Genomic DNA, 22,941 nt, shown 5'->3' with positions numbered 1-22,941 from the left:
TTTCCGACTCTTCGTTGCCTCCAGCACAATTCAGCTCTAGCAGTGATTCCCTCATTGTCCTGCCCATGTGCCTACATTACCTCCTATTGTCCTGGTGCCCGAGCCCATCCGCCTCGGATCTAAATGCTCCACCAGCGACCCAAGGACGCAACAATCATGCACATTCTTCTCTCCTGCTACACCGAGCTTGTCCACACACTGCCTGCATTTTTTAATTCCAGACTACATGTTCCACAGCGACCCAGGGAACAGTAGCCTCGTATTTTTTGTTGTACTGCTTTTCTTCCGTTCCCTGGCAGGGGGAGTCCTGTAGCGAGTAATCTTATACTCGCTCCATTATCTCATTATCTTAATAGCGTAACTAATTAGCACTAACTACACAAGCTATAATCCTATCCCTAATTACAGGTAACAATTCTCACATCCTCCTATCCTAGTAGAGAAAGGTGAGGGGTAGTCACCAAATATAAGGAAGCAATATGAGAATAGACAACAGTACAATTTCCAGTCAAGAATGTAGCACTCGGCGTTGGTAGTTCTAATCGTCTTCAAGACGCTACAGCTTCGACACAGAACAGGCAACAGACTGTTCAGCAGCAGAGCAGGACCACATCGAGTTACAACACTCTACCACATAGAGCTCCACGACTCTGGCCACACTAAGCTCTCTGCTCTGCTCCAAGCCCGTCTACGATACTGCTGTATCCAGGACTTTGTGTTGAGTAATTAGAGGACGTAAATGATTTTGGCTAGTAGAATCCCCAAGCACAAATACCATAATTGAGATAAGGATAGATGAGAGAGTAATAGAGCGTCACCAGGGCAGGGCGAGGTACATAATATCTGATTTTAGAAAGAATGCCAACAGTTTTAGAAACTTTTTTGCTATATTTAGAATGTGTCCCTGGAAATTCAGCTAGTTATCGATGAGGACACCAAGGCCATCTACATTGTTACTAATTTGGATATAATAAATAATAATAATAATAATTTATTTAGGAACAGTACATACATAGTTGCAGTGTTACAGTACAAACATTGTTAGATTTAAAGATAGAGGTAGTACATACAATACCTAAAGCCACTAGTACGCATAGCGTTTCGAGCAAGAAATATTTGGATATTGAAAATATAGGATATTGTTTATTCTTATATTAATATGATCTCAGGATTTATTAGCAAACAAAATATATAAAAGGTTTTGTCAATGTTAAGGGCGAATTTGTTAGCAGCGAAAGGTGGACTTTATTTAGTTCAGTATTCACGGTATCATTCAGAGTAAGAGGGTCAGGACTGGAGAAAATGAAGGTTGTGTCATCAGCAAATAAAATTGGTTGAGGTGTTGAGAGGCATTTGGAAGGTCATTAATGTAGATAAGAAGAGAGGGCCAAGTATGCTGCCCTGTGGAACACTAATGTTGATGGTAAGGGTGGGAGAAATTGAATTATTCACAAAAACATACTGGAGCCTGTCAGTAAGGTAAGACTTAAGGTATTGCAGGGAGTGACCTCTGACTCCATAACGATGTAATTTAAGAAGGTTTTGGTGGTTGACAGTGCCAAAAGCCTTACGTAGGTCAACAAATAACCCAACAAATAACCCAACAGGGAACTCATTTTTATCAAGAATTTGAATTTGAATGAGCTGCATATATGAAGTTAATCATACTAATAAGTGCATTGTAATAGAGTGTGAGAGAGTGTGAGTGTGAGTGGCTTTTCAGTATCCACCTCCAAAATCCGGATTTTTGTTATCCAGAAAACCTTTCATTACGTGAAATTTGGTGGGGCAGATTTAGTTGTATAGAGGGATCTATTATTGGAAGATCCAGATTTAGGAAGGTGCATTGTACATAGAACCACTTTGATCAACATCACAATTACCTTACAAATGTTCACTCCAAAAAACACTATTACATATACAGCATTTATTTGTATTTTTCACTTGTGGTTTCATCCCCCTAAAAAAAAAAACTATTATAGAACTCTTGCATATTAAACAAATTACAGAATTATAGATGAATTAGACCAATATCACTTACCAGCATTACATCATGCTTAAAACCCCCCCTTGTCATAAGTATACAAAATGCTATACATGACTGTATATACTGTACTGCCCATACTGTACTGTATACATTGGATATGTAAAAAACTCCACAATCAAGTGGCTACATTGATTTAAAGCAATGTACTACTTTTAACGGTCCTAACACACTTACAATTTTTTTAAGTAATTTGAATAAGGCCTTGTTAAAAAAAAAAAGTTATCAAGTACCCATCTATGATTTTCACTTTACAATAAACTGTACCACAAGATCCATCAACTATTAAAGTACTAGAGATTACTGAACCTGTAATTAATACTACATAGCATATATTTACAAAAATACATGCCCTACACCAAATTCGAAGCAATTTAGAATAAGTTTTGTCAAAGCATTTACAAAGTGACCCCTTACCAAATTATTAAATATAATTAAAATACCAATTTACATGATAACTCTTTTGTAATACCATATTTAACGGAACATAGGACGGATATTTTGTCCTCCTTTAACCAATATATACACAGTATTGTATTTACATGCACAATATCTCATATTTTTCCTTACAAAATCACTTTCAATAAATGTATAATGAAGCACACTAATGTGTATTTCTCACAAAACATCGTTGTAAATTAGATGTCTTACTTGCCAGCATATATGGTAGTTCCTGCAGTGCCACGGAGTGTGTTTAGCGAGATAACAAAATTCTTCACAAGTGTGTGCACACACTTTTCAGAATTACAAATACCAGAAAAGTTGTCAGTTATTTTGTTTCTTTAAAATCTAGTTATAAATAAACTAAACCCCTTTGGTTGAATCACACTTACTTAGGCCAACCCTCAAAGGATCAACATTTAGTCTAAAAGCTAAATTCATAATGAGAAAAAGAACAGCGCTTTCTAACCATGTTAAAAAATGCTACCATCTTCCATTAGAACACACAATTTATGACATACATATAATTGTGTATGACTCCATACACAATTTTAAATGTAGATATGATAGAGCCCAGTAGGCTCAGAAAGCAGTACACCAGTTGATTGACAGTTGAGAGGTGGAACCAAAGAGCCAGAGCTCAACCTCTGCAAGTACAACTAGGAGTACAACTAGGTGAGTACATTATTATGCTCTACTCACTAAAAACCAGAGTGATTGGCATGTGAGGTAGTGCACTAACAACTCACATGTCAGAATCCCTTTCTGTAATCAGAATAGTTTTAAAAATTGGAATGCATTAAAAAGTGAAATACTGGAAGGAAGTAATTATCAAAAGCATCAATAAAATATTGGAAGAAAATTCGATACAAAACATCAGATATATGAAAAGGCCAAAGGGCTCATGAACCTGTACACGAGACAATTTAGAGTTGAGAGGTAAAACAAAAGAGGTGGATATCAAACCCCATAAGCACAACCGGTACATACCAAGTCAAACCAGTTCCAGAATGTGCAGCACACTGACATAGAATCTTCATCTTGTGATGCTCAAGGGGATTAAGAAAGCCCATAAGCTATGAATACAGATTAAAAGAATTCAACCTAATAAAATACCAAGATCAATAAAAAAGGTAAGCAATGGCACTCCTATTATCTGAACCTGGATAGATATTATAATAGATATTATCTATTATCTCACTTATCCTATTCTATTATTCCTCACTTCCTAAGCGAGGAATAATATGATAAGAAAACACTGGTGCAGGTTAGAAATATAAATGAGCCAGAGATATACAAGTGGAATGCACTTGGGAGAAGCTGTGAAAGCCATCTCCATTCACAGTTTTAAGAGCAGGTACGGCGGACAACAATAACATTTGAATTATAAAAGCACCAGGTACCAGTAGCTAGCAGGCAGAGGCTAAGTCGCACGCACAAACATAACAGCGCAAACAATGATCTTGTTTCTAACACTTCATCATTCTCATAAACATTAACTCACTGGCACAATAGTAATTAATCCCTCTTCTTTCTGTGGTTTATATTTAAGTAACTCAGCATATGTGAGAAGCAGCTTCTTCCAATAGCACAAGACATCCTTCATTCTCAGATGATTTCGGATGAACTGATAGCCCCTCTCTGCTATTTGAGATACAGCCTCATCATTTTTCTTAGCAAACTCAATCAGTGTACTGAAATATAAAATGTTCATCAATGATTAATAAACACATTATGCAAATCATATCTACTGAACAGAGATAATACATCAGTTTTCAAGTAGCAAGGAATTGGGATGTTGATTCAAAATATACCTTGATTAAAAATATTCTTAGCAAAACCTGGGAATGTAGCATACCTTATAAATTGATTAGATCGATAATGACAACCCCAAATGGACAACAATGGGTCTAAAGAACCTAATAAGTAAAAAATAAAGCTTTCTACAAAAGGACTAAGAATGAGGGGGAAGTCAATCTAGGGTAACAATGTGTCAGAATTGCTAGAAATGTTAAAAAAAAAAACAAGGAACATAAACAGAAAATATGAAGTATGTATAGCAGTACATATAGCAGTAGGAAAGGTCTAGGTAAATACTGGTTTGGGAACAGGGTTGATTTGTGGAACATATTACTAGGTAACGTAATAGACGTAGGATCACTTGATTGTTTCAAGTGTAGGTTAGACATATACAGTGGATGAGTTTAAATAGATATAAATAGGAGCTCTCACAAATGGGCCAACATGCCTTGTGTGTGGTTTCCTTAATTCTTATGTTCTTATCAATATTTTTTATGTATTTCTTGTCTATAGATCCCTACTAATCATGACTACCAATTTTTTTATTCAAACCTTAATTTCAACACTATCCAATTAATATAGTATAACTATCATTATTACCTAGCCTCAGAACCTTATATTATTTAGAATTAAACTGCATCTTTCAGATCATCTTGAAGCAATCTTGAGATTTCCTCTGAATTTATTCCCCATTTTATTTTAGTATCGTCTGCAAATACTGCTGCTCAATCCTCATCTAAATTGTTTGTATATATATAATCGACTGGCTTAGCAGAAACAAGATGAATGACATAAAAAAATATAAAAATTTTGCTAAATTGATTGCATGGAAAAACTAAACCATCATCAGTCTAGTGGGACAATGAAACATGTAACTAGTAAAGAGAGAAGAGTAAATATAGTAAAAGAGGGATAAAGATAAATTCAATATTAAAGGTAACATGTCCATTCACATTATTTTTTGCACCTGGTACCATCATGGTGAACCAGCATAATGGCACTCCAGTAAATTACACACAGCAGTAGTCAAGCTTATTCATAAACTACTCTATGTAAAGTGCTTCTCATAAGTTCTCAAAGACAATATATTAATAATTCACTTCCTTCCAACAAACTACATTCCATTAATCCTGGTATTAATCCATTAATTAATACTACTACTCCTACTCCTGAGTTGATCACACTCAATCCATGCTGTCTCACAATTATTCATATCTATAATTTTATCCTCCTAAACTTTAAGCTACCAAAAGCACACACAATATCCTTTTTTCTTTCAACTTGCCTGCCTTCCACATGCCTCTTAATCTTAAAATGTGTCCAACTTTCACATGCCATGACATTACCATTCCTTATTGCATCACACATGCTTAATTGATGGCCTCTACTGCTCTAACCTAGGAATTTTTATGCTTATGACAAACCCACATTTTACATCTGTACAAAAGTGTGCTCTATGGTTGGATTACTTTCCATATTATTTTTTATAACAATGGCTTTAATAGTTGCAGACACGTTTCTTCCCTGACTTGATATTGTTTGAACTTTGCTTGCCTTAATTCCATACTTGTCATACGTGTTCCCTGATGTCACACAGTTTGGACCACATCCATTAATGTTCATCTCCATTTACAATCAACAATCTTCTCTAAAATCTCCTTTATCAAAACTTTAGTCTCATTACCATATGTAATTTGCTTTTCACTTTGCTGTTCGATTAATGATACTTGAAGGCCCAAAAAATTCAATGTTGGGTAAGGGTAGTGCACGTAGATCATCATCTCATCAGGACACAATATAAATACATTACTATCATTACTGTACCCCATTTACAACTTTTGTGGGGAAGGGGCTTAGCAAAGTACTAGAGAAAGAGGGAAGTACTGTAATAAATTGACAAAAATTAAAATCATACCTGATTTCTTCCTTTGATGCGCCTGTCTTAACAGGAATGTAGTGTACCCAAGGCTTCATCTTGTGGTAAAAAAATTCCATCCACTCATCACCCACATGAAAAACAAGAGATTGACATAGGAACAAGTGTTTGAACCTGAAGCTGGCTGCTACTCCCCTGAAGTTGAAGAGATACTTATATTGACAATGGTCTTCAAGTGATACTTCAGAGGCAGGGGGAGCATACAAAGTGTCCTGAAATTAAACAAAAAAATCAGTGTTGAATGTAATGAAATGCCATTTTCTCGGCGAAGCCCCGGAGGCTCCCTGAAGCTATCCAAACTGATATGTGCTATATGAGTTTGGGGTCATCAGTCACAGGAGTTCCTATGCCTACCGGGAACCAGAGCCAGAACCTGGTCCCCTCAGAGAGGGGCAGAGAGCAATGATACATAAGCACTTTACATTTAAAGTATGTCATATTCCATCATCGACTGGGTTGGGCACCCAGCAAGATAGGCGAACGAAAATAAACAACTAGCCGGTAAAATTGTGACCTACAGCCAGAAAATGCAAAGAAACTCCTGCTGAAAGAAAAAGAGCAAGAAAATAAACTAGCAACCCTGCCCTCAACTACTACTCCCGCCTGTTGGCGTATCCCACCCCACCCCAAAAAGTGGGAGGGGGAACCGGCTCAGGCGAGCTGGCCGTTCACCACCTCAGTTCTAGGCATGATGTAAAAAAACAAAAAAAAGCCAACTGGAGGAAGGGAGGGTGTCAGGGAGCCTCTGGGGCTTTGCCCAGAAATTGGCATTTTATTACATTCATCATTGGTTTTCTGAAGGAGCCCTGTTGGCTCCCTGAAGCTAACTACCCACAGATAAGGAAAACAGGGTCCCCATACCCTGGGAGGTGGCAGCACCACAGGGCTCAGAGCGAAGAAGAGACCGCGGTTGTGGTTCCTTCCCAGCAGGGTGAACCACGCCCACCTGGGAAGGAAGTAGGGGCATGGAAGGAACCAAAGTTGAAATGATTACCACCCCCAAATCCTAGTCCCCAAAACCCAAGCGGGGCAGTTCTGGGCCCTCCAACTGGGCAACCAACCAGGATCGTTGCAGTAAGAAGAACTGAGCAAGCAACGCAGCCGTTGTCTGAGCATTGAGATCAATAGACAAGGAATGAGTAAAGTGAAGTACAAGCGGGGAACAAGGCCCGCAATACGCCGAGTTGGTGGTGTCCCCGACCCAACAGGCAGCGAGACAGAGGCAGTACGAATGCTCGTTTCACCGAGGCAGGGGCAACGAACAACCTTCGACTTCACACAAGATGAGAGTGAACTCGGATGGATCCATGTTACCAACCGAGCCCACGGGGAATTTCCAGGGCTCTTATTCTTTTCTTTCAGCAGGAGTTTCTTTGCTCTTTTTCTGACTGTAGGTTGCAATTTTACTTGCTAGTTGTTTGTTTTGGTTCACCTATCTTTCTGGGTGCCCACCCCAGTCGATGGCAGAATATGACATAATTTAAATGTAAAGTGCTCATACGCCATTGCTCCCTGTGCCTCTCTGTGGGGACCAGGTTCTGGCTCTGGTTCCCAGTAGGCATAAGAACTCCTGTAACTGATGACCCCAAACTAATATAGCACATATCAGTTTGGATAGCTTTAGGAAGCTGTCGGGGCTCACCCAGAAATTGCAGTATTTACTCAAAGTATATCATGTTCATCACAATTAACTACAAATACTTTAAACTTTGTATACAATTATCTGTAGTTCCTTAACAAATATAAATGTGGTTTATCTGATATAAAGTTGCCCTTGGTTTTATTTGCATGTTAAATTACATATGGGCTAGTTGCACTACACACACTTCAACAATAAATACCCTACTCGTCACTGTTTTTATTAAATCAGTCACACCTATCCTCTCCTACAAAATGCTCTTCATAATATAATCCACAATTACCTTCTTTTAAAAGATAATTTACTATATTTACCTGGTATTCAACTATTGCCTTGCTGGTTTTAACTTTGATTATATGTTTTACTTATAATTTGACATAAACCTGGCTTTTTCTGCATGCTAACAGAGGCATCCCACTGCAAAAACTGAGAGGCCTCAACATTTGTCAATAACATTTCCTATATAGTATTTGCTATGAGAATATAGATTAATTACGGCTATTTTTTTAATTTAACCTAAAGTTTATGGCACTTCTGCATTTTGCTGTATCTATCCTGGCCTTTTTACAACGTATCAAACTCCAGCATCGTTATGTATGAACACATTAGTAATCTCAACCTCGAGCATTTCTATAATGATATCTTCCTGAAGTAAATAGTCATCAGAATATATTGGCCAGTAACACTTTAAATGTAAATCGAGAGAAATCCAACTCTAGCAAAAGCTTCTTTATCTCCCCCCCCCCCCCCCAGTAATCCCAAACTCCTCTAGTGGTGCCTGGTTACCTACTCCCTCTCATATCCTCTCATAACCGGATCAACCCACAACTCGTCCACCAAAACAGAACCAGTGGCCCACAAGCAGCGGCACAAGGCCGGCACTGGACATAACACTTTATGCTTCCCTGGCTGAACTAGCCAACACTCCACAACCAAAGGACTCCTCCGGAAGCCTGCCATCTCATTCTTCGCCAGAAAAGGAGGAGTAGGCTGCAACCAAACAAAATGACCACAAGGACCAAAAGAACAAAACTCCAGGGGGTCAGAGAAGTGCATGAAGCTTCTCAACCCAACCACCAGAGGCTAACACCAACAAAAACAAGGCCTTCCAGAAACAATCCCAGACCGAAGGGGCTTTTCCACAAACCGAGGGGAAAAAAAGAAATGAAAGAACGCAAACCAAGCAGGCTCAGGGGACGCATGAGCAGGCCGGAGGTGAAAAAATGCACAAGAAAGCTTGCAGAATGGGTCATCCACCCCGAACGAAAGGCAAAGTTCCTCTGCCAATGACGATAAGAAGTAACAGTACAATATTCAGCATAAGGTGCCGATCCAGAAAAAGTCAAGAAAGAAAGGACAATACAGCCCTGTTGGACACAGAACATGATGGAGAGAGAAAAAATGGTGAATAGCCCACCAAGAAACTTCATACTGTCAGTGAGAAGAAGACTACAGATGGAACACCATCAACCCAGCCACCTGATTACCATACAAATGGAGATAAACATGCATCGGAAAGTCCAGATGCGGAATGCAGAATAGAAAGTCGAACCAGTGAGGTACCTCACCCGTACGACCTGCTGATAAAGGTAGAGCTGTAGAAAAATACCCGGGTTTGGACACCGAGCAAGCAGTGTCAGAATCCAAGGAATGGATTGGTGGGGGTACTGTACCTCTTTCCCACAGTCCAGTGCTATGGCACCAAACCCCGAAAAACCAGAAGAGCAAGCCAGTGACACAGCAACCGGTGCAGAGACACTGGGGGGCAGGGGAAGGACCCAGCGATTGCGAGAGCGGAGAAAGAGGCTGTACCAAAGATGCCAAAACAGCCCAAACCAGAAGGGCAAAGTTCAAGCTCCCGCACAGCTGCTCGAGCAATCTCTTAGTCACCTGGGATCCCCTCAGCAGCGTATAATAACGGGACTGCAGCTGGAGCAAGGCCGCACGGGGGAGTGAAAGTGATGCAGTCTGAAAATCCCAAACAAGACCCAACTGATTCGAACCTGGAACAAAACCAACTGGGTCTTCCTCCAATTCACCAGGAAACCGAACCTAGCGAGATCCTTGAGATCCAGAGAAAGCATACAAGCACCCAGCTCAAGAAAGAGTCAGACCTCGGAGAATGGAGTCATCCGAAAAGAGGGGCAAGGAATCAACCGGTTCAGATGAGACAAATCCAGAATGTACAGGAGATCCACACAGTCCCGTTTCTGGACTGGAAACCAGTCCAGAAACATCAAATGAACAAATCCACAAGGGCCGTGACGAGGATTTGTTCATTTGATGCATCACGTTAGTGTGATCTCTGTGTGTAGTGACAACCCTCATAGCCACCCATGCCTCACCCCACGCTAAACTCCACCATGGCTTAGAAACTTTCAGACGCTTTGGAGCTGTTAACGGGGAAGGAAAAGGATGAACCACACCCACCTGGGAAGGAAGAGGGGGTGTGGACGGAACCACGGTCAATGAAACAAACACTCCGAAATCCGAGTCCCTGCAAACCACAGGACACAAAAACCAGAACACAACCTGGCATATTGTAACACATAAGAAAGCCCATGCAACGCAACATCTTTCCGATACCTTCGAATATCCGATGAGGAATGGGTGGTTTGGAGCACATGCAGAGAACAAGTCTCACATGACTGCCCAACCACCGACCCATCAAGCAGCATGGCGGAGGCAGAACAGACGATTGTCACCCTGAGGCAAGGGCGACAAACAACCCTCAAATTCGCATACAAGGTGAGAGTGGGCTCAGAAGAAATATCCATTGTACAACTGAGCCCGTAAGGGTTTTTCAGGGCCTGTAGGGTGAACAAGTCCTACAGAAAGCCCAGGCACTGGGACCAGCTATGCTGGTAAACCCTGTCAGAGCAGGCAACTAGACCACAAGAAACTGCAGGAAAGACTCGGGTGCAAATGAGGAATTCTACCGCACAAACCCTAGGCTAACCTAATTAGGTGAAAGGCAGAACTCCCCTGCCTAAATAAATGAACAAAGCACCAGCAAATGAAAGGGTGAAAATAAAAACCCCTCGAGACCTCACGACAGCAAACATGCCAGCCAACAACACTCCCTTACCCAGGCCAAGATGGAAAGTCTAAAGCCCTCAACCCACCCCAAGGACGAAGACCACCACAAGTGAGGAAGCCCTCTAACGTAAGTGATTCCCGAACTCCCCAGGAAAGGAAACCCTGACTGCGCAAGGGCAGCACTTACAGAGCACCTAGGGGAGGTGACCTTAAGCACATGCAGCTCCATTATTCTAAATTCCTGGCCAATGCACACTTTCATGTAGGAACAGCCTCACAAAGCAAAACACCCCAAAAACAGGAAACTCTGGCCAGAGTGAACTGATGACCACTAGGCATAAACATCAATCAAGAACTGGCTGGGGGCAGCTTGGCTCACCCGGGCCAGCTTCCCTTCCCACCACCGAGGGGGGAGGTGGAGTTAACAAGGAGGGGGGTAGTTTGGATGAAGTTTTGGTTGTTTGTTTTCTTTATGGGGGAGTTACTTTGATAATATGAGGATGTAGGTCGCATTTTTCAACCAGGCAGTAGTCTGTTTGGATTCGCCTACCTTCCTGGGTGCCTTTCCTGGTTGATAGCAAGATGACAAACATTGAAATGTAAAGTGTAAGATGACAAACTTTGAAATGTAAAGTGTTCATGGGCCAGTGTTCCCTGTGCCTCTATGAGGGGGGAGGGGCCAGGGTCTGGCTCGTGGTCCCTGGTAGGCATACAAGAGCTCTGCGACTGATGGCTAAATAGTGTGGTACTTAATCAGTATGCTAGCTTCTGGGAGCCAATGTGACTACCCACAGAAAGAATGGGATACATACAGCATCTGATTTCCAGGCTTGGTTCTTGGTGTACTGGGCATCAACAATGTTCGGGTTCTCTCTTGAAAGATACACGAGTTCATCTCTCTCTGAACTTGTACGAGACCCTCTGCAAGCAGAAAGAGCAAATTATCCACCTCAGCCAATTAATTTTAATACTCAATAACGTCCGTCTTCATCACCTGCATACATAGTTTATGTGCTGGCTAACCGGAATGAATGAATTAGAACTGAACACTAATTTAACTTCACTTTTGAGGTTATCAGCATATTCAGACCAGAACTATACTTGAGATAATTTCCTTATATGGAATTAGATGATCACAAAACAACCAAATTTGGAGATCACCGCATTGAAAGAAGACGTTAGGATGGTTGATGGGAGGATTGCGCATAGTGACACGAACAGTGGTGTCAGATGCTGCGGTACCACCTTGGGTAAACCTCTATGCTAAGTATTAGGCTGGATGTAAAATGTGATGCAAGGGAATTAAAGTTCTCAGAACACAGTTTCAGATTGGGGAGGGGAAGGGCAGGGGAGAGAAAAGGGGGGAGAAGGCGGAGGGGGGAGGGGGAAATGGGGGATAGGGGGGAATGGGGAAGGGAGGGGGAGGGGGAAAAGGCAGGCAACAGGTCAAGCATTGGACCACAATTTATTAGCTAAACTAAAAGAGTCTGGTTGTCAAAGGTGGCATGCTATTGGTAGGTGATGCTGACTTGCTGGAATATAATATTTTACTATACAGCTTCCCTCTCTATGTAATATGATATTCCAACAAAATTTGTATCTCAGAATATGCCAAGTGCTCTAACTGATTAATATCTAACATCTTGCATATGATTGGTCAGTTGTATGACTTACATCATACTTAAATCATGTGGCTTGTTAATCATCCTCAGTTAATGTTATGGAAAATAAAATGTTCCAATAGCTAAACCATGATAGGTGATGGCGATGTTGGTGTTGGAGGGGCTCTCAAAGGACTCCTCCCACCCTTCCTCCCTCACACCTGGCCAAATGTTTACCTTCACAGATGCTGAACAATAGTAACAAAACCCCTCCTAGCCATTTGAACATAATTAAATCATTTGATTTAAGATACAGTATATAAGTTTATAAAGCAAGAACAATACCAAGAGAGGTGAAGGTGGTAGTACAGTTTAGTACAATGGTTGTGGCTCTCAGTCATTCTCCCATGTGAAATTTAAGTTTGATAATAATCCTAAAATATGAAACATACAGGAAAACAAATCTCGAGAACAAAAGGAAACATTACTACCTGAAAAATGCTAGAGGTTTCTTATTTTCCCAAGGCCACTGTTTGGCTACATTCATAAGTGTGTTTCGCAGCATGTCCCATCTACCAAGGCCCGTAGGATAAAGGGAAATTGCTGGTCCACCTTCCCAGAATGTCCAAGCTGGATAACTGATGTCCAAATAGTCGGCAGTCTATAGAAGAAAAATAGCATACAGGTCACAATTCTCAAACAAAAAAATTTGAACCACAGCAATTAAATTCTAAAATTAAAGAGTTCAAACACAAATAATTAAAATTATTGTAAGAACTCAGTAATCTGAATCCCGGTAACTTGAATCTTCAGGTAATTCAAATGAATTCTAGTTCATCATTTTTGAGTAAATAGAGGAAATGTCAGTAAACCATAAAAATGAAAGGGGAAATAATGGGAATAAACAGGTCGTGGCATGGTTTCCTGAACAATATATTCTATAAGCAGCTTATCAAAGTATAATGTAAAATACTCCATTTCACTCCTGTCCTCGCCATTAAATAGTAAAATGCCTTTAACCAATATCTGTGTTGTCAGATGTAGGGATCTGTGGAACAAAATGTGCACCATCTCCCCAGCATGAGTACACCTGCAATTCTGGTGGAGGCTCCAGTAACAGCCATGTATCTCAGCACTACAGCAATGTATGCTAGCACCAACAAAACTATATTGGCTAGAAAATGAAGCCCATCTACTAAGCACACAGCAGGCATAAACAGACCTTTGAAGATGAGGGCATTCATCCCACAAGTTCTCAATGTGACATCACACGACAGCATTTGGCTGGGCGAGCAGCTAATGCAGCAGACTGCACCTGATAATGCAATTTACATTGTTACCACTAGTCACAGCACAGCTAAAAACCACAATCAGATTCCTGGTCACTAAATCCAGAAAATGATTCATCTTTCACATGTTCATGGCCTAAAGAAACAGCATCTTGCACCGACCCACATGGCCTGCCTCACAGTGGAGTGGGGCTGCGGAGGGAGTGGTGATTGTACAGGCCTCAGCCTGGGGGCAGACACATATGCCTTGACTTCAGTCTGTATCACTTCATTCTGAACCCTGAACATAATCTTAATCAAAGTCACATTCCTCATGTAATGTAAATTTAATGTAATGTAAAATTAATGTAATTCCTCATGCATGTAAAGGATTTGGGAATAATAATGTCTGACGACCTAACGTTTAAGGAGCATAACCAAGCAAATATTGCGACAGCCAGAAAAATGATAGGATGGATTACGAGAACTTTCAAATCCAGGGATCCCATCACAATGGTTGTACTCTTCAAGTCACTTGTGTTGTCCCATCTTGAGTACTGCTCAGTACTCACTTCCCCCTTCAGAGCAGGAGAGATTGCCGAAATAGAGGGAATACAGAGAACATATACGGCACGCATAGACGCAATAAAGCACCTAAATTATTGGGATCGTCTCAAAGCCCTCCAAATGTACTCACTAGAAAGAAGACGAGAGAGATATCAAATAATATTGTAGCGAGTAGATTATCCCAATAATATACTCGCTCCAAATGCATTGTTAATATTCCTGTCAACCTTTGGAGATGAATGAGGTGAGGCGTTGCCTGGGCAACACGGTGAGGTGTTGCCCGAGCATATAAGCAGCGGTGTAGCGAACATTGGCTAGTCTACTTTCAAGTGTGGTCTAGAGCAGACACTTGCAAGATACTGTACCAACGCTCAGTGCGCTCAACTCACACCAACGTATCACCTGTGTACTTCTGTATATTCGACCAAATATATATATAGTATCTTAGTGTCTGTGTTTATTTGTCACCATACTTTACGTAACCAAGAACCGTTACAATATACACCTGGAAGATACTGGAGGGCCAAGTACCAAATCTACACAGTAAAATAACAACGTACTGGAGTGAACGACATGAAAGAAAATGTAGAATAGAACCAGTGAAGAGCAGAGGTGCCATAGGCACAATCAGAGAACACTGTATAAACATCAGAGGTCCGCGGTTGTTCAACGTCCTCCCAGCAAGCATAAGAAATATTGCCGGAACAACCGTGGACATTTTCAAGAGGAAACTAGATTTATTCCTCCAAGGAGTGCCGGACCAACCGGGCTGTGGTGGGTATGTGGGCCTGCGGGCCGCTCCAAGCAACAGCCTGGTGGACCAAACTCTCACAAGTCAAGCCTGGCCTCGGGCCGGGCTTGGGGAGTAGAAGAACTCCCAGAACCCCATCAACCAGGTATCAACCAGGTATCATCTGTTTCCATCAGTATCTTCTGAATTTCTTCATCCATAATCATACCTATGGAGTGAGCAACAGTGAGACGTTGGGCAGTGCAGGGTTATGCAATAGCCATGGTAGTTTGATACGGAGGCCTTCCTGCTAATTCAGCCTACTCAGGATTTTTTGTTAAGATGACGGTTGTTTACTATTGCCCATAGACAGCGTCTGGTTACCCCATTTACACAGTGGGACTTTTAATTTTACACGGTGCTATGAAACATTCCTGATTGTGTTGTGCAATTTAGGAATAATTATCAAGAACATCTTTGATAATCATTTTTGACCATTTTGGAATAATTTTGACACCAACTTCAATATTTTTTTCTACCTTCCTATTTATGCTACGATGCTGAGACTTCGACCAGATGAACCCCTTTTCATATGCAACTAGTCAAAAAAGTTTAATTGAAATCTAACTAATTTTCATTTAATGGAAATCTGGAGCCCTTGCTTCCTTGCACTGACTTGCTTAAACCACAAGGTTTGAAGTATACAACTTTTAAACACACATACACAAGATTTTCAAAGGAATTGAAAGGATAGATAAAGACACTATTTAACACAAGCGGCAAACACTAGGGGACACAGGACGAAACTGAGTGCCCAAATGAGACAGACATGTTGGAATTTTTTTTTTTTTAATGTCAGAGTAGCTGACTAATGGAATGTTTTAGGAGGTGATATGGTGGAGGCAGACTCCATACACAGTTCCATATGATAGAGTCCATTAGGTTCAGGAGCCTGTACATCAGTTGACTGACTGTTGAAAGGCGGGACCAAAGAGCCAGAGCAAACATACATATAGAACTAGCTAGTTAGCTATAACTATGCAATAAGAAATCTCGGAGATATTATGATTATACAGTATACCCATGAAAAGATATATTTTTTATTTAGATACTGTATAGATGTGATATACTGTATAGATGCTGCTGATTCTACTTCATGTTTGGTGTGGAAAATATTATGAAAGATGAATCTTTGCATTACCTTACTGAAAGAAAATATAGGCTTCCTTTCACCAAAACGTTTATTGACCTGGGGTACATCTCTTGTGTTAATTAACATCTCCATATCTGGTAACTTATCAATGATCTGAAAATGGAAAACCCGTTAAAAGTTATTGTAAAATATTAACTGTGATTTTGTTACTTACAAAGTACTGTACAGTTTAACTTCAACAGAATGAAAAATAGGCAACCTGACCTGTTCTAAATTTTCAAGATCTCCATGGTACCAAGGTTTTCAAAACTGTTCATAATTTTTTTTGCCAGAAATGCCAGAAATTTGCAGAAAATTTATCTTCTATACATAATATTTACCCAACCACATCTATACTTATAAAATATGATCTCTGTTCAAGGTTGGACACTAGATGCTCTGGGCTACTCTCGTCCAACATTGCAGAGCAACTAGTGAGGCAGGAAGTGGGGATGGCTGACATAGGTACGTTGGACTCGGCTCCATTGCCCCTTTAAAAGGGGGGATTGGCTCCCATGGAGAATGCAATGTACTCGGTAAAGCTGAAAGGTCGAGTAGCTAGACTTTCATCATTTTTAAAGAACTTTGTCCCCCTTCATATAACTCTAGTGCAGCTGCACAAATGCAGAAGTATCTAAATGTGTTAATACCAAAATGTATTAAGAAAATATATATATACTAACTAGAAGGGATACCTGACAGTGCCCAGGTCTCTGTCTCTCTAATTCTCCTATTCTCTATCCACTTTTAATGCTCAGTTTTCTCTCCCAGTGGGTAAAACATGCTCTAGTAATGTTATACCAACATAGAAACAATGTTATTGACATTGATTCAATGTTGATAACAGCTGAGAAATAAGTCTGAAAACACACAATGGACAATCAAACCCACATTTCAGACTTTATAAGTCTCGTTTGTTATCACAATAGAAATCAATCCTACTAAAGAAGGGCATGGGGGTCGACCCCATCCACCCTATGATACTCCTCAACCACAAATATAACCTTGCAAAGTTTGGCAAGACTAGCCCCAAGCATCTGGCCACCATCCTCAAACAAAAATATTCCATCTCATAGATATAGATAAATACTATATACTGTATATACATGAGCAAGGACTATCATAGACAGGTCAGGGTTGGCCCTATTGCCCCCATGCCACAACCTTCAAGGGTTGATATAGGCACTGCCAGGTACCCCATCTAGTGCTATATAAACAATGCATCTTAGAATAAAAACATAGGAGTCTTTGCAGTGGGTCTGTTGATCCATTGTGGGTGGTGCCAATCTAGATCTAACTTCTTTTCTCTGTGTATCTAAAGTCTGTTTTTAAAGCTAACTATGCCATTTGCCGGTATGATGCTGGCCGGAAACTTATTCGTCTATCACCCTGAGGCCCTATCAATACTTTCCCATAACCACTCTAAATCTGATTTTTTTCCATCTTAAAGCCATTGTTATGGGTTTTGATCTGGTCTAGTAGTTTCAAGAGCTTACTCATGTCTACCTTGTTGATAGATATGCTCAAGGATTTGAAAGTATCAGACCAAGTCATAACTCATAACACTGGCTGTAATAAAAGATTAAAGACAATACATGTTTAAGTGTATTAAAACCAAATTTAGGATGCAACCTATGTCCTTGATAAATACCTTCAGATTCAGCTTGCATCTGAAAATTGTGATTTAATACACTTACACGTGTATTGGGTCTTTCCTTTACCTTCATTCAAGCACTACAACATTGTTTCTTCAATGGCTATACGCTAGACAAGTTCAGCTTTAGAAAGGATATTGGTTTATTAATAGGGTGGTAGATGAGGGCAATTACACACAGAAATCACAATTGCGTGATGCATCAAATGAACAAATCCACAAGGGCCGTGACGAGGATTCGAACCTGCGTCCGAGAGCATCCCAGACACTGCCTTAATCGACTGCGCTACGACATGGTCAAAAGGAGTTGAAACCGAAGTTCTACTGAACTTACTGGATCCTGCAGCCTCTCCGAGGCACAAACCAGGGTTTTACACAACTCCCCCCATGCACTCGAGCTATGTTAATAGGCCGTTCTCCCTCTTCACCCTTACTTCATTACACACAGAAATCACAATTGTGCCTCTGAGAGGCTGCAGGATCCAGCAAGTTCAGTATAACTTCGGTTTCAACTCCTTTTGATCATGTTGTAGCTCAGTCGATTAAGGCAGTGTCTGGGATGCTCTCGGGCACAGGTTCGAATCCTCGTCACGGCCATTGTGGATTTGTTCATGAGGGCAATTGGTTATCAACCAACATTCATTACTGTAGTACTCTAATGAATATATTTTGAGTCAACATATGTAAAATTCAAGCAGTGTACAGATCATGTATAAATATTTTACAAGAAAACTTTCCATTTAAGGGAAATTAAGAGCAATCACCATACCTTTAAGATAAAATGCTCAATACCCTTACATCGGCTTGGGAACATGCAGTCACTTTGTCTGTACAGCTTATGGTTGATGATCTGATAAAAGGTACCCCTGGTTAAAAAGAATAACATTAAAATACTTACAGTGGAAAAGTTTTAGCAAAAACACAGTGAGTAGCATTCAATCATGTTTAGCATAATGTCCAGTAGAGCAAAATGCATTATGCCAGTGAAAAAAATATTAGTATACAGTATAGTCTTTCTACATGACAAGAAATATAAATTAATAAAAAAAATAATAATCAAATAATTCCTTTGTTAAATGCAGACAAAAGGAAGCCTATGTTTTGTATAGTTCCAAAGTACAGCATTAATACTGTACTGTACATGACAGATATTTTATCTTATATAGATATATACTGCACATACTAGAGCAAGGACTGTCACATAAGTCTGGTTAGGGTTGGTCCCCATTGCCCACATGGGGCAGCTGTAACAGTACAGTACAGTGCAGTGCAGTGCAGTGCAGTACAGTACAGTACAGTATATCATAGAGTATTAATAACTGTAAGAGAGTGATGCATTTAGAATAAGTTATTAAGAAGCATGAATACCCTTTGTGACTGCAGTATTTATTTAATGACTCTACAGGAAAGGTTGAACTGTGGCTCCATTGACATCATCATCATCTTGCCCGACTTTACAAGTATCCTGCCTATTCCTGAGGCATACTTACCCAAGGTCCACAGATCAACTGAATGTCCAAGTTCAGAAAACTAAACTTATTCAGTGCAAACTATACAGTATTCCTACTGAGGAAATATATGATGTAGTACAGTTGGCTTTGTTCTCAACTCGCAATCGGGGATCCCGGGTTCGATTCCTGGGCGGAACAGAAACAGTTGGGCACATTTCCTTTCACCTAGCAGTAAATAGGTGTCTGGGAGTTAGGTAACTGTTGTGAGGTTGCATCCTGGCAAGTCAGTAGTTTGACCTAGGAGAGACCTCAATAAAGGCCTTAAGTGCATGTGTATATCTATGTCCAAAGTCCCTAACAAAATTAATTCAAAATAATAAACAAATTATAAGGTAAAATAAAAGATGTTGCCCCTGACAGTAATCAAAATATAAAGTGCATTCAGATTATCAAAAAAGGCATCTGGAAAACAAACTCATCTTAAATTTCATGTAGCAGGTGGTTATCTTGAGGTTATCTTGAGATGATTTCGGGGCTTTAGTGTCCCCGCAGCCCGGTCCTCGACCAGGCCTCCACCCCCAGGAAGCAGCCCGTGACAGCTGACTAACTCCCAGGTACCTATTTACTGCTAGGTAACAGGGGCATTCAGGGTGAAAGAAACTTTTGCCCATTTGTTTCTGCCTCGTGCGGGAATCGAACCCGCGCCACAGAAGTACGAGTCCTGCGCGCTATCCACCAGGCTACGAGGCCCCTTGTTGGGTAGGGCGAGGTGGAATTGAAAAACAATACAGTACTGTACCTATATCCAAAAGATAAATTAACACAGCTTTCTAAAATAATAGTTTTCAACATGACATTAGGCCTTAGCACCAAATATAGTACAGTACTGAACAGTATATATAACTTGCCTGTCTCTTGATTTCTCTATCACACTTTTGTCAATGCCATCCTTGAAAGGTGCCAAGTCTTTCTTAATGAGGTGATAGTGACAGGAACACTTCCCTGGGTCACAAGACTTGTATGATGCTACCGCTTCCTCAATCTGAGTGGTGTATTTTGCCCAAGGTTTATTGGCTTCTGAAATAAGGAAATACTACTTTACTTTTCTAAAAATAATTAAATGCAACTTATTCTTGTTAATTAATTCAACAATCAAATGATTTTTCCAAATACTGTATGTATGTATGTATATATAGATATATAAATATATATATATATATATATATATATATATATATATATATATATATATATATATAGATATATATAGATATTTATATATCTATATCTGTATCTACTATGTATGTATAGCAATATTAGCCTATAATCATTTATTTCAGACATGAGGAGAATAACTACAATAACACTTCTCAAGTTAGATTTACTTCTTAAAATGCCCTGAGCAGTTAATTTTTGGCCATCTATCAAAAACTACAAGAATTATTAATTAAAATTATGCTTGATTTAAGCTTGCTTTATTTATTTATTACAGTATTATTATTATTATTATTACTACATGAATTGTGGAGAATTCATAGGAAAGAAAAATACAATATATAAAGCCACTAATACACAGAGCACATTAGACTGATATTCTTGGTTTAGTAAATGCATTGTTAGGTTAAATACTGTTAGGTCAGCCTATAATAAATATTTTCAGTTGGGGTAATGAGTAATTGTAAACAGGCATTTTGACAAAGCTCATTTTTAAATTAAAATCCTATATATAACACATTGTTATGTTATGTTGTGTAAGTTCATAATCCATTAGCAGATAGTCTTTGTATGTAATTACCAGTTTCCTTTAAACATACGGATAAAAGTTATACACCATTGCACACAAGAGTTTACCAACAGTTTACCCAACCTAACGTACCCCAACCAGGCCTAAGGCCTGTGTGTGACTTAACTCTACCCCCCCCCCCACCCATCCTCACTCCCCCTTCAAGTTAGTGGCAAGTTCGGGAAGGAGCTACTGTACTTGACCTTTGCCCCGAAACACTATACGTGCTAGTGGCTGTACAAGAATCTAAAAACTCTTGTACATAAATAAATAAATAAAAAATAAATAAAACCTGATATTTGTCTATGTCATACCTTCACTGTACATGTTGGTCATCTTCCTGTCATCGTCGCCACACGTCTCTTCCACAGCCCAACACCTGCACCTAACTAGCGTCAAAAGGAGCAAATTATGCATCAAGTTCCTTAGTCTCATGGTTGTGGGGAAGAGTTCTGTCTTGAGAAACACCTCAGGTAACACGACAGGTTTTCTCGTTTAACCTCGACGACACACAGCTGTTGTCAACGCTTTTTTACCACGTTAAATCGTGTCTATGCTTCGTAGAGGTTCAGGTTAAGGACCCGAGAGAACTAGCTGCAGCACCTGGGCCACTAAGCAGTCAGCTGTGCCACCTCTGCCGCCCACGTTCAAACCAAGGCCAAAACAAAGCAGCGTGGGTAGCGACCTCACTCAGCGCACGACTCAGTCAGCGACCACACTCTGTGTATGACGAAGCCAGCGATTACACCCAGTATATGACTCTCACTGCATGACGGAGCCAGCGATTACACTCAGTATATGACTTAGTACATGACGAAGCCAGCGATTACACTCAGTATATGACTTTCACTGCATGACGGAGCCAGCGATTAGCACTACTCTAACGTGCTTAAACCTATATTGTTTGCTGATGATACTACCCTCATCTACCCCAAGACCCCAGATCATCAAGACCCCAATCCGCACATATTAAATAATGTCATAAATGATGAATTAAAAAAAGTCCACTTATGGATGTCAACCAACTCACACTAAACATAAAAAAGACCTACTACATCTTATTTGGAAGCAAACCAATAAATGCAATTAAGCTTCAGATAAATTATGTTAACATCAGCAATACAAATTATGGAAAGTTCCTTGGCCTTTACTTAGACAAGAAACTCAACTTCAGCACTCATATACAACACATAACTAAGAAAATCTCTAAAACAGTTGGTATACTCTCTAAAATCAGATATTATGTACCTTACTCTGCTCTCCTCTCACTATATTATGCACTTATCTATCCTTATCTTACTTATGGTATCTGTGCATGGGGTTCAACCTCTGCAAACTACCACAAGCCCATCATCACCCAGCAAAAATCTGCTCTCAGGACAATAAACTCTGCTGTTAGACAACACACAGCTCCCCTGTTTACATCCCTAATCATAAATTCACTCCTTACATTCTCTTGTGTCAATTACATTTACAAAACCCTTTTCTTAAGTGCAAACCCTGTTCTGAAACTCTTCCTGGACAGTTGTAATAGATCACATAATCACCACACCAGACATAAATATCTCTTTGAGATCCCCAGAGTCAAACTTAATTGGTGTAAACACTCTATGCAAATAAGGGGACCTATAGTCTATGGAACTCGCTCCCTAATGAATTGAAAAGCTGTCCAACTTTTGCCTTATTCAAAAATAAAACCGAAAAGTACTTAATTTAATCTTCATAGTTTCCTACCTAGTGCTTTAACTCGCACTGTATCTAATGCTACTCAATCCCCCAATATATGTACCTAAGCC

The 22,941-nt window shown here is 40.0% G+C and overlaps 1 protein-coding gene across 1 annotated transcript; it reads right to left on the bottom strand.

Moving 5' to 3' along the window:
* Positions 1 to 978: 978 nt before the first annotated feature.
* LOC138358843 (O-glucosyltransferase rumi homolog) lies at positions 979 to 21,837 on the bottom strand. Its single transcript, XM_069317191.1, has 8 exons — positions 21,460 to 21,837; positions 20,271 to 20,439; positions 18,681 to 18,777; positions 16,267 to 16,371; positions 12,992 to 13,161; positions 11,712 to 11,820; positions 6,201 to 6,433; positions 979 to 4,179 (listed from the first exon to the last, which is right to left on the bottom strand). Exons 1-8 carry the CDS (start codon positions 21,578 to 21,580, stop codon positions 3,981 to 3,983), a joined length of 1,203 nt encoding a protein of 400 aa, XP_069173292.1. The 5' UTR covers positions 21,581 to 21,837; the 3' UTR covers positions 979 to 3,980.
* Positions 21,838 to 22,941: the final 1,104 nt, after the last annotated feature.

Source organism: Procambarus clarkii, chromosome 86 (assembly GCF_040958095.1).
Source record: "Procambarus clarkii isolate CNS0578487 chromosome 86, FALCON_Pclarkii_2.0, whole genome shotgun sequence".
NCBI lineage: Eukaryota > Metazoa > Arthropoda > Malacostraca > Decapoda > Cambaridae > Procambarus > Procambarus clarkii.
Note: the sequence above shows the minus strand (reverse complement) of the source record. Positions and strands in the feature narration are given on the sequence as shown.

Excerpts from the sequence above, each read along its gene's own strand:
- LOC138358843 (XM_069317191.1), bottom strand. The coding sequence starts at position 21,580 with ATGAGACTAAGGAACTTGATGCATAATTTGCTCCTTTTGACGCTAGTT. Across the intron at positions 18,778-20,270 it reads ATAGAGAAATCAAGAGACAG|GGGTACCTTTTATCAGATCA; the intron begins GCAAGTTATATA and ends CTTTTTAACCAG. Across the intron at positions 16,372-18,680 it reads TTGAGCATTTTATCTTAAAG|ATCATTGATAAGTTACCAGA; the intron begins GTATGGTGATTG and ends TTCCATTTTCAG.